The sequence below is a fragment of the Charadrius vociferus genome, unplaced genomic scaffold, assembly GCF_000708025.1.
Source record: "Charadrius vociferus isolate BGI_N301 unplaced genomic scaffold, ASM70802v2 scaffold39, whole genome shotgun sequence".
NCBI lineage: Eukaryota > Metazoa > Chordata > Aves > Charadriiformes > Charadriidae > Charadrius > Charadrius vociferus.
The window spans coordinates 5,249,802-5,262,641 of record NW_009650188.1 but is presented as its reverse complement, the minus strand read 5'-3'; the positions used below and the strand labels follow the sequence as shown (position 1 = coordinate 5,262,641).

Genomic DNA, 12,840 nt, shown 5'->3' with positions numbered 1-12,840 from the left:
TCAGCAGGCGTCCACCCAGAGCATGACTTACTCAGATAAGGATGAGAGGGAAAGCATCCTGCCCAATGGACGTAGCATCTCTCTCATGGACCTCCAAGATCCTCACACGGCTCACAGTGACCATGCTTCTATAATGCACGACGTGCCTTTGCGCTTGGCCGGCAGCCAGCTCTCTATCACACAGGTGGCGAACATCAAACAGCTGTGGGAAACTCAGAGCACACCCCAGAGCGCTCCCCAGGTGAGAAGGCCTCTGCACCCGGCTTTAAACCAACAGGGCAGCCTCCAGCCTCTGTCGTTCCAGAACCCGGTTTACCATCTCAACAACCCAACCCCGCCGATGCCGAAGGCCTCCGTGGACTCCAGCCTGGAGAACCTGAGCACCGCCAGCTCCCGGAGCCGAAGCAACAGCGAAGACTTCAAACTTAGCGGCCCCAGCAACAGCAGCATGGAGGACTTCACCAAGCGCAGCACGCAGAGCGAGGACTTCTCCCGGCGCCACACGGTCCCGGATAAGCACGTCCCCATCGCGCTGCCCCGCCAGAACAGCAGCAGCCAAGCACAGATCCGCAAAATGGACCAAGCTGGGCTGGGCGCCAGAGCCAAAGCACCGCAGTCCTTGCCGCACAGCGCTTCCTTGCGGAGCACGGGCAGCATGTCGGGAGTGTCGGGGGCCATGGTGACTGAACCCATTCAGAATGGGAGCCGGTCCCGGCAGCAGTCCTCGTCCTCAAGAGAGAGCCCTGTCCCAAAGGTGAGGGCAATCCAGAGGCAGCAAACGCAGCAGGTAAGGAGAGCCTTTTTTTCCGGGCGCTTTCTGCTTTGATGTTTAGCTGATTGCTGCACCGACCTTCAAAGTTTTTTGACCTTTGAGTTGAATTGAGTTGAATCAAGAGTACTGTCACTTAAGTGAGCGGCCAGTAGCAAGCGTGAGGAATAGTTGTGCTCGTTACCCTGACAAGCTTGGCAAGCCTAGCTTACTTACTATTTTTCAATGCTTTTGCACTAAATTTAAAATAAAAATGTTTTCCATGTAGTAAGGTAGCAGCAAGCCTGCTGAAAGAAACAAAACTTGAGCATTTCCTGAATCAAAAAAAAAAAAAGAAAACAACAGAAGAAGCTTTGTTCCAAATTGTAGTTAAGATCACCACGTGAGACTGTATTTGCCCTGTAGTGCTAATTTAAAAGCATAGCTACCTAAAAACAGAGACATAAACAAAGATAAAATATAGAGTAAACTGCTGCCAAAATAATAAATAAGTGCCGTTGTCTTAAGTGTGGAGAAATCTATATTTCACCATGATGCAACAATCTATTGCTGGTCCCCAAATAAATATGGCTTTTTCATTAATCATCCCAAACTATGAATAATGCAAACACTTTCTGGAAAGGAGTGCTTATATATACCAACTCCTAATGCACTTTATCAGTTGTTCATAGGCGTCTGCAACTCAAGATTTTCCTGTCAAAAAGCCAACATTCCTTTACCTTAAAAAAAAAAAAATAATAATCCTGTTGTGATTTGCTGTGTATGAAAATCTTTTCCTAAATTATTTTAGTGTTAAAGAGAAAATGAGTATTTAAATGCTTGGCACTACAGCGAAGGTGAAAAATGTCTCGATCTGCAGGTCAAAGGGAAGGTGGGTATTTTTAACAATGTCATATTAGTGCCTGCAGATCAGCTAGGCAGGGTGATGCTTTTGAAGGCAACACCTGCGCTGTTCCTTGGGGATAAGTGTTTTCTTCTGTGGTCACTGTGAGGGTAAACATGGTCATGTTTGATTTACCTTACCTGGTATAGAAGGAAATTAAGCTCCTGCTTTCCACAAGACTTTCTAGGAAGGATGCTACATTGCACACAGGCACAAGCAAGGACTTACACTCCATAAAGTCGTAGCCCCTGATATTGAGACTGCTGCTGCTGCTGCTGAAGGTATATCCGCCAGGAGCAGGAGGTTATGATCCTCCTTGCTGATGTAGCCCTGTTGGCAGAAGCACTGGTGAAATATGATTATGCAGGGAGGCGGCTTTTGGCTTGTAAGGTAAATTAAAGCTGGCAGAAGAACTTAGTTGCCAGTGGGAGCTCCTCCTCTGCTGAAGGTTTTACTGGTATCCCTGTTGGTGTAGCTTTCTTGGCAAACTCCTGAATGTTACCGTCAAAAGGAGGAAAATCTGGATGATGCCTGGGAACCCAGGAGCACTCAGGGCTTTAGAACTACTTTGATACCTCAAGTTCATTAAAGTACAAGGAGATCAGAAACACTGAATCACAAAGCGAAGTTTAATATGCCAAGTTAGTAATACCAAAAAAAGTAATTGCATATTATTTGAAGTGCGTATGTTTGTGTCCTCCTTTGGAGCCTGTGTTTCACATTTGGGCATAGAGGGGTTGATAGGTAAAGTATATTAAATACAACTAAGCCTAGTGCAGAGGTGGTAGGAACTTTTTCGGCCAGTAACAAGGATAAATTTGAAGGATAAACTCCCTTTGCGGTTCTCAGGCATCCAGTATGAACCTCTATTGTATGATCTGCTGAGTTTTATTGTATGGTTCTGTGTAGTGTCCTAGCCAAAATCCCTGGGGAGCTGGTGCCTTTCCTCAAGGTTTGTTATGGGAAGTGCCTACACAAATACCCAAAGAAGGCTTTACTTTGAAGGTGTCAGGGTAAGGAGGAGAAAGTATAGGTGGTGCGTCTCCAGTCTTTGTGTGTATACCTCACACAGGTGGCTTCTGCCCTGTGTGTGTTTACAAGAACCGTTCAGTTAGCTGTTTGCAAACCCCTGGTTCTTCTCATCTCAAATCGCTGATTCCCCGACTGCCCCCAAGTAAATCAGTTACCTTTACTTGTTTAGCATCAAAGTGACTGTCTTGGACTTCCCTCTTCTCCGGTTACTTTTTACATTCAGCTTCATGGATGCCTGCGACTATGACTGGCTTCAGGGCAGTCTCCTTCCCCCCTCTTGTAGGTAATGTGCATCTACTTATTTTTCCACTCTGCTTTCCATACTAATTGTTTCCACTGGATTCGTCAGAGTACTCGCTCGTACTTTATTCAGGGAAATCAATTTGTTCTTTCCTTCTGCATACTCTTGAGAAATGTCTTGTGTGCCAAATCAAGTGGCCGTCATTTTTTTGAGGCAAATTCCATTGCATCCTTTTAATTGCAAATCGTGCTGTGGAATTCTGTTCTTACTTAAAAAAAGAAAAAGAGAAAAGAGAAGTTGGGCATGTTCATTCTGGGCATGTTCTTTCTAGGCATGCTTTGTGGGCGTTATAATTATTAGACTCTGTTCTCTACAAGTCCCATTTGTTTCTGAATATAGAGCTAGGCCTTTTGTTTGCTGGGAGAGGTCACTTTTTGCCTTCCATTTCCATTTAGTAGGTAGGTGGGAACAGAAATGTCAGTGTGTGCCTCTGGAAGAGAGGCAAAGAGGGGAATTAATACACGTTCCTAGCAGCCTTTTTCTTTTTTCCCTTCTTATTAAGAGTATAACTCATAACCAATTAGCATGTGAAGTGCTTGCCATCCACTTGGTCATTGTGGGCTTTCTGAGTTTGGCTGCTGGAAATATTCTGTCCTACAGCTTACAAGGTTGTTTGGCAAGGTTTGCTGCTGAACAGCAGTCTGTTCCAGGGCTGGCGATACAGTTTGTAGTCGCCCTTCTGCTATCTTAGTCCTCCGTAACTCCAATGAATGGTGACACTATTCACCCATAGCTGTTCCTAATTCTTACAGCAATTCCTAGAGCCAAAGTATTTACCTCCACGAAGAGTCTGTTGGTGGCAGAGCCGCACACAGTTCGTAGTCTCCCTTGCCATGGCTGCCTCACAGCAAATACCGTCAAAAAAATCTAACTAAGGAGCTTTGCTAAGCTGTCGCACTGCACTCGAAAGGGACTATTCGCCTTTCTGCTGTGAAGACTTCCTTCTAGCAAAAAGGCCTCTGCCCAAATCCAGGGATCTTTGCCTCATTCCTACTCCTTTCCTTTGCCTTTGTACCCATCCTTGCTGAGGCTTCTTCCAGTGCCGGAGTCTTCATCGCTGCTCAGGACAGCTGAGCCCGTTGCAGGCAGATCCTTTGCCCAGAGCTCACGTAGGACGTATGCAGCGCTCGCCCGCTCTGTTCTCCTGCACAAGAGAAACAGAAATGGAGGTTGACATGATCCCTCACCTGACTCATGTAAAGAAGCTGTTACTCCTCCATAAAGAGCTCCTTGCTGAAATTTAGACCTCAGTGTCCCCCAGCCACGGAGCACATTTCACTTTGGTGCAATACTGAAATGAGGCAGTGAGCTGAAGAGCTGCTTGAGCGCAAAAAGAAGCTACAGTTGGGGGGCTGGGGGGGGAGTTGATCTTTCACATTTCTCAAAAAATTAAGACAGTGTTGCTCTTTTAGGGGTAATTATGCTAATTCCTGTGCTTATAAACTTGTCTTTGTCCATGAAAATCGCTTGGAATTTGTAGCAAGCCATATTTTCCCCAGCCAGCAGAGAGTTTCTTGTTTCTTTTCTTGGCTTCCTTTTCAGATTCCCTTAAAGAGGATAGCCTCTCCTGATGTTTTACAGTTCTCCTAGTAAGCACTGCTGGCCGTGACTTCCTCTCACAGCCTCGTCTGAGTGTATATGCTGCAATAGACCCTCTAAACCTGATAGGCACTACAGTGATAATGTTACACCTCTTTGCCGCTTCTAAGTCCTGCTGTGCTCTCTCGTATCCAGGCCGTGCAGCCTCGTGCTCCGTGGCAAAGCCTGTCTGCAGCCTGGCTGAGAAAGCTGCTCCCAAGTTAAGCTTCTCAATACTCCAAAAAAACCCAATCTGTCTTACCCGGACGGGCTGCAAGCGAAGCTTTGTCATTCTGTTTCCTTTGTGAGAGAGATCACAGGTTGAGAAAGCCTTACTGAAAATCTGGCAAAGGGGAAAGGTGGATGTGAACAGGATGTGGAAACAAGAACTTTTCCAAAGAGAAGCTCGCTTAGAGAGGGGGAAAAGTTTATCAAGTGCGTTGGTTTTAGAGGGACTCCAGTAAGTACTGTGGGTCCAAAGTGAAGGGAGGATGAAGTATCTCTGTAAGAGAGGTTTTGGGGGATCCTTTGAGACTGACAGATTCGTGGTCATTTTTCTCCTCCAAATAAACTGGATTTTAGAGCTGATTTGTTTGTAGTTTCTCTGAAGAATGCTCACAGGTATCTCTGCTCCAGGTTCAGTCGCCTGTGGACTCTGCCACAATGTCACCAGTGGAAAGGACAGCTGCGTGGGTTCTCAATAATGGACAATATGAAGAAGTAGAGGAGGATGCAGAGCAGAATCCAGACGAAGTCAAGCATGCTGAAAAGGTAGATTTTATTCTATATGCAGCTGATTTGAGGACACTCAGTGAGTCCTGTCCACCCCACTGCCAAATTCAGAACCGCTTTCAGGCGCTGCTTTGACAGAGTCATGCTTTCAAACACAGGTTGTATTGGCATAACTTCCTCCTCTACATGCTGTCACACATATCTGTAGTACTTATTCTATACTATAGATTAACCCACATACAGGCTGTAGCATGTCAAATGGGTGCAAACTGACATAGCTGAGAGTTTGTACATTACAGGCTGGTATTTGGCACTTACATGCATCGTGAGTCACACTGCCTAAGTGTATTAGATCCTGCTCAAGTCATTATTTTTTTATGACAACACTATAGCTACAGCATACTGCCATTTTTCTATGCTTGCAAAACTTTTTAGTGATCATTAAACTCCATTAAAAAAAAAAAAAATCACGATCATTAACCTGACTGAGCTTAGGACATGGTAAGTTATTGTACAAGGCTCTCTAAATGCAATTCAGTCTTCATCGGTACTTGCATTCAAATTTTGTCTTGGGCTTCACCCGAGGCAAATGCCTGTCATCTAGGTAGTCACTGTTTCTGGGCTACACAGAAACGTTCAAGATCTTTTTTTTTTTTTTAAAGCGTATTTATTTTCAGGAGTAGATACCATTTTCCCAAATGCGGTTACATCTATGTGCTGCTATGGTGATGAAGTTTAGTAAGAGGTTTGGTATTTTGAGAAGGCAGGGAGCGAGGAGGAGAACATTTGGTGGACAAGAAGCCGGAATGTAGGATTATTAGGAAAGGTGGATGAACCCAAAACAAAGTGGAATATGTTGAGGTTCCTTGCACTATTGCAGAGGTGGTTGTCCACAGAGACAGTAAGTAGAAGAACAAAACCTCAGCCAAGTAAACTTACAGGCTCTATTCTGTAGTGAATAATTTGGTCTATCTTCACATGTGGTTTCATGCCTTGATTAGGTCCTGAAGAATAAGTTGTCTGGGTCCCATACTGGTCTGTTTTGTAAGTTGCGTCACCCCAGGACATTTTTACAGTTGAGCAGTATCGGCAGCTTCTGTCTGGGAACTGCTTGAGTCTGGAGTAACTGGGGCTGTTACCAGTCAGGGGTGAGGAGCCATGTCAGACCCCTGTGACTGCTTAAATTGTGCTGCAGAATGACATCCTACAGTATGGGAATAGCTCAATGCTCAGTGGGAGCTTATGTGCTCCTTGTCTCTGGTTGTCCACGGTTGTTTGCTTGTCATTTTCTTTCCTTCTATCAATTTATTTCTCATGAAAAAAAACCCCACGATGTCTTTCTCTGAACAGCAGCAGTGGATTATAATGATCTGATCACTTCCTTTTTCCTTGGCACCTGATTCTTTCTTTCTTGCCTTTCACCTGCAGTATGAACAAGAGATAGCGAAGCTGAAGGAGCGCCTGAAGGTGTCGAGCCGCCGGCTGGAGGAGTATGAGCGGCGGCTCCTGGTGCAAGAGCAGCAAATGCAGAAGCTGCTGATGGAGTACAAGTCAAGGCTGGAAGACAGTGAGGAGAGACTGCGCAGGCAACAGGAGGAGAAGGACAGCCAGATGAAAAGTATCATCAGCAGGTGAGGCTTTGGAAAGTTTGGGACTGCGTAGGACAAGGAGCTCCCCTGTGTCATGTGTTCTCTTTGACACTAAAAAGCGTAGTTACTTCTTGATATCTCTGGACTGCTATCATCCTGCCTTAGAGATGAAGAAACAGATGCAGGTGTAGAAACTTGCCTCGGATTGCCAGGACAGTGAGGGAAAAGATGTAGGAATTTTTAACCCTGGTGTCTGTTGTGCTTATAACAGGTCTTTATGCTTTGTTTGGAATGTAGACTCAAGGCAGTAGCTTTTCAGAGCAGTTGTGGTTTTGGCAATGTCCATTTTGAGACTAACAAGGTTAGGCAATTGGGAGTGTCAGATGGATGGATAAGCTTTTCTGAGTGCAGCAGAATTCTTCTCTTGCAGAGCCAGGACAATCAGAGAAGTGAAATGAACAGGCCTGAGTACCTGAAACACTCTGGAATAGTATTGAACTGCCCTGATTTATACCTCTTTTTGCTTATCAGACTCATGGCAGTTGAAGAGGAGCTGAAGAAGGATCATGCAGAGATGCAAGCTGTCATCGATGCAAAGCAGAAAATTATTGATGCACAGGTAAGGAGCTCAGGATCTCCAAAACCCAAGTGTTCCGTGTGTAGAACCCATTATTTTCCCCTATCCTCCTGCCCCAGCATTGTTATCTAGCTCCCAGGCCAGTATTGGCCGATGGTGTTGTACATGTGACTTACTGCCTTCTAGGAGAGAATTGGGTTTTTTAATTAATAAAGACTGTACTGTCAGACACTAGGCTTTGAGAAAGCCTGACAACAAATCACAGGACTGACTTTTTTTTTTTTATTTTCTTGGTGGGGGAACATACAGCTTCTCCAAAACGTTTTCTACTTTGTGAGATCCCAAGGGTGTAAAGGAATAGTGGTGCATTGTGCAGACATTGTTCCGAGTGTGGGCCTGAGAACTCTGGAAAAGCTGTGCTTCATACCAGCATAGTTTAATGGCCATGTGCATGCATCTCAGCTATGCAAGCTAAAAGCATGGCTTTGAACATCCGAGTCAAGAAAAGAGAATGCTTGCGATGGAGCATTGCCCTGTATAATGTCATACGTGGCATTTCACCCCATCTGACTGTCCCCGTCAGTCCTGGAGAAATGCCCGTTTTGCCACAGACTTGCAGTGCTTGCCTCAGTCAACACATTAGCTGTGGAAAGCGGGACCCAGTGGGCAATGCATGTGGGTGTATTGTGTGGGATTGTTTCAGCTTTTCTTCTGTGTCTGCGCTGATCCCAGAGAGCAAAGCTTGTACGACAGAACCTGAGACTGGTGTGATATCTGCCTGCCGTGTTATGTTTGTGATACTTGCATTTGGAGGCCATCTTTCCTGCTTCTGGGCTTTTCAGTAGTTCCGACTGTAAACTTTCCTTAATAGATAATCTTAAGATGACCCGTTTGCGGAGTAACCCAAGTTATTTCAGAGAGCTGTTTCCCTTCACAAAGAGGGGAGGGAGGGGAAAGCCTCAGTTGAACATTGTTGAAGATGGTACTGGTGTATTAGAATGTAGGCATAAGTGAGCACAAAAGGTCATACCCTGACCTTTTTTTTTTTTCCTATTGAATGGCCAGCAATGATAGAAATGTTTGAGCTCACATGGAACTGTAAGGGAAATATAAAATAGAAAAAATCTGGGGTTTTAAAAGCCTGGTAACACTAGGAGCATATTTATAGCAGATTTCTCTATGAGAATTTGGAAAGTTAAGTTTTTCCTGCTGCCTCTGCCCATTTTTCCACAGTTCTTCAGAAAGACTGTTGATGAAAGCTGTGTTTTTGGATCCGTGCCATCCAATCGGAATAAATCGCTTGTGTATAATAACATGGCACTTCTGTTACCTAGCCTTGCAGAATAAAAAGAAAATCCTACTGGAGTTACACCATACGTAGTTCCTAGCTATTGTGCAAGATGGTCTACATGGAGACACCAGTGTAGTCACCCTTTCTAGATGCGGCTCAAGATTAAATCCTTTCTGTGAGGACTTGCACTGAAAATGAGAAGTGGGAGAGCGCAGTGCTGGAGAACGAACAGGAATGCAGTCAGTCACTGTATTATTTTTTTTTTTATTTTCTTGGTGGGGGGAACATACAGCAGCCTCCAATCTCATCAAGGAGTGTGGCAAGTGGAAGCTGGAGTGGAAGTGGAACGTGCTGGGCCATTTTTCAGAGATAGGCACAGTGAGGGCATCTTGCTGTTACACACTGATGGAATGGCAGCTCATCCCAACAGCAGCCTGTTTTTCGAAGGAGGTGATACCTTTTTCGTCTGCCTCAAGAAGGTGAAAGGGGCACTGAGCAAACTCATAAAAAGTGATTTTGGGAGGGGAGGATTTGAGAGATTGTGACTGAATAAGAAACTTGCCCTTCCCTTTGTTACCTGTCTATTCCAATAGGCTCTCAGTCGCGGTGTGAGGTTATGGACTAGCAAAGTGCAGGGTGGACCAGTCTGATCCCTCAGTGTCACCAGCTGGCAGAGGGGACCAGACCACTGCTGACTTGTGAAAGCTTCAAACCCTCAGGCTGGAAAGGTGTGGTCCTTGATCGCACTTGATGAAACGATGCATCGTTTATCACCTGCAGTAGAAATTGCTGAAAAAACAGTAGCAAACCAGTAGCATTAATGATTCTTCTTTTAATCTGACACCTTTTTCTTTTCAAGTGCTGTTAGCTACTTGGGCAAGCAGGGTCATCAGCAAACCTTAACTGCTTCAGGGTCAACCAGTTCACGGGCGAAACTTAGTTGTCACTGCGTTTTCATGGGTACCTGTGCAGTGGAGGAAACTGATAAAAGATTCAGAACAGACACACCAGAGGAGGCCAACTGTTCGCTGGGCTCTGTAGCAATCCCTTTCAGTTGCGCTTGGAAGATTTTTCTTGTTCTGTGATTCATTTGGCAAAGGGATATAGCAGTGTCTAGAAGAGAAAAGGTCTTTTTTTTACGTGCGATTTCTGGAGTGGAGTTGGAACCATGCTTATCGCACCTGTTGGAAGGGTTAAATGGCTGCTAGGAAACAGCAGTAACTGGGCTTCTTGTGCTTAGTTACATCCCCACGAGATGCTTTTCAGGATTTGCCCTTTTGCCTTGTGGTGAGGTGCAGCAGGCGGTACTGCACCGATGCACAAGGACAGCCTTGTTCTCAGCGTACGTGCTGTTCGCACCGGCTCTGGGCAGCGCCTGGTGTGCCCTTCGGTTCCAGAGGTTGGCTCTGGGACTCTCTGACCGAGCAAGGGGCTAGCTCCGGCTAAACTCTCTCCTTGGAGCAGCGGAGCTGCAAAGAGTGCTAGCCCAGTTGCTATTGCAAGTGACATCTCCGCTGTGTTAAATTACAGGTCATAAATGGGGATGAGATAATTCAAACAGGCAAGTAAACCCAATCAGTTCTCTAGCTGAGCAGTACCCAGTCCTGGCCCAGTGCACTGACCTCCTACCCATTCCAGCTCCTCCCACTCCCTGTGCCCAATTCATCCGTGTCAGGCACGTGTTTGTTAGATTGTATTTTCCTTTGAGTGAGAAGATGCCTCTACTCACCAAGCTCATGCTTTTAAGATCGATTTTCCACGTGTGGATTTCCAGCTGTTTTGCAAACTGGCATAGTTGAGCACTCATCAGTGCCAGAAAATAACCAGCCTTTTATTTTTAAGTCTTTGAAAAGCTATACTCTTTGGAAAGACATTTTAATTTTAAATTATATATATTCCAGGTGAAATTTAGTCCGAGGAGGAGGAGCTTTAACGCTGAAGAACACATTTCTGCTAAGGCAGTTGTGTTTCGCAGGAGTTATTTCAGCATGGGAGGAAAGGATAAGCCTTTAACTCCTCCATCGTCGCTTCTCCTTACTTACGTTGACTGGATCAGGGCAAGGGCTAGAGCAGGCTGTCGGCTGCCTTGCTGGTTGTTGATTTCTCGTGCCTCCTCCTCCGTTTGCTCTGCTGTATAGAGCTTGGTCTCTTCAGGGCTGTAATACAAGCAGTACTTAAATTCTGCTTTGTTTGTGCACCCTAACGCTTACCCCTGTGGGGAAACCCACTGAGAAAAGCAAACGTTACTTGATTACTGATGTACCACACAGCTGATGTGCTGGGATCAAAATCTCAAGGGGCTGTCGTAGCACTTAGGTCTTTTGAGCAGTATGTCTGAACTATCCCTTAATGTTTGTGCCTTCTGTGCATCATTTTTCCTTCCATTTTGTTTCTCAATGGGCTGGACTGGGAAAAGTTCCTGCATGCAGCTTTTTTCATCCACGTAAATTAGGTATTTTTCCTTCTCAAAGAAAAAAAGCCAATCAGCTGCTAGCATGGAGAGTGTATTTACCTTTTGCCGTATCTGTTGCTGCTTTGTGTGGCTGCTTTTTTTTTTTTTTTTTTTGAGGGAAGATGAAAATTGTCATTTCTAATTGCGCCACCAACTTTTTGGCTTTACCCTCCAGTGCTTTATCTCACTGCAGATAATCCAGCTGTTAGTAGGCTGTTTTTTTTTTTTTTTTAATGGGGTTTTTATTTTTTTATGAATTTAGCACACATCCTTTAGCTTTCTGCTAAAAGTGGAGGCTAGCACTTTCTGTGCCAGAAGACTCAAACTGGGGATATGGGACCCCTGGATTCGGCCGAGCCCGGGAGCCCCTCTGAGCTGGAATGGGTTTAGGAGCAGTGTGTTCAGTGTTTGTTCTTTGTGTTCTGTCAATGGCATCTCCCCCTCCACCCACGCTGCCCTCTCCCCCTTCACCTCAAATAACCCCTTAGTTTTAGCTTTTGGCTGCTTCTTCTCTATGTTGCTGTTGCACCCTCACCCCTGCTGGTGACTGCAGGCTGCCATTATCTGCTTTTTTTTTATTTATTTCGAGCATATCATGAGTTTATTCTGAGCACAATCCATCGAAAATACGGAGACAATGGCCGTTAGATACCACTTGCACTTTTCTCTGCCAGATGAAACCTCCACCACTTTTATTTTCTGCTGCCTGTTTCTGTTTTTCTAACATTTAAAAAAAAAAAAAATTAAATTGGCTATTGCTGTTATTAACACCAACACCCTCCACCCCACCCCACCACACACACCCCCCATGGCAAAATCCTGCATTTCCATCTGCCTCGGTTAGAGGCTGTCTGGATAAAAGCCACTGTGACTGGATCAATTCACCAATGCAACCGTAACTCACTGTCACCTTCCGTCACGCAAAAAGCCCAGGAGGGCCAGACCGGCCTGTGAAAAGCCCGTGGCGCGCAGGGGCCGTGTTACCCCAAGAAAACAGAAAGAGGCAGACATCCCATCTTACCAGAGAATGTTAGCCGAGCTGCCTCTGCCTAGAAATCATCTGAAGACGCTGCCACAGCCCCGGGTCCTGGAAGTTCCCCATAAAGCAGGTTTGTGGGGCAAAGGCGTTTCATTTCTGAAGGATCTCTGACTTTGTGGGGTGTTTGTTGCAGGAGAAGCGGATCGTGTCCCTGGACTCTGCCAACACGCGGCTGATGAGTGCCCTGACGCAGGTGAAGGAGCGCTACAGCATGCAAGTCCGCAATGGCATCTCCCCCACCAATCCCACCAAGCTTTCCATCACGGAGAATGGTGAATTCAAAAACAGCAGCTGCTAACTGGGCAGGTGCTGCCGGCCATCTCCCCAGGAGCCAGGGCAAGAGGGAGCAGACTCAAGAAACCTTCAAAATAGCCCCCCCTTCCCCTTACAGGTTTACATAATGCTGCTAATAAAATGGAAAGGAGAGAGAAGAACTCTGAAAGGTGGGCTTGAATTCCCCACTCAAGGCCAGGAGAACCGGGCTCCCGAGAACAAGTCCTTCCATATCACTGTGTAAATAGAGGGAGCTCTTGGGTCATGTACAGAAAATGCCGATGTAATATACCAAAAGGAAGTGAATACTGTAGATTTTTTTAA

At 45.6% G+C, this 12,840-nt stretch overlaps 1 protein-coding gene across 1 annotated transcript in view; it reads left to right on the top strand.

The window, feature by feature from the left end:
- RASAL2 (RAS protein activator like 2) overlaps positions 1-12,541 on the top strand; it is a 101,291-nt gene extending 88,750 nt beyond the window's left edge. Inside the window, exons 14-18 of the mRNA XM_009892939.1 lie at positions 5-787; positions 5,200-5,334; positions 6,724-6,926; positions 7,416-7,503; positions 12,377-12,541. Of these exons, the coding sequence (XP_009891241.1) occupies positions 5-787; positions 5,200-5,334; positions 6,724-6,926; positions 7,416-7,503; positions 12,377-12,541 (1,374 nt within the window). The remainder of the gene's footprint in view (positions 1-4; positions 788-5,199; positions 5,335-6,723; positions 6,927-7,415; positions 7,504-12,376) is intronic.
- Positions 12,542-12,840: the final 299 nt, after the last annotated feature.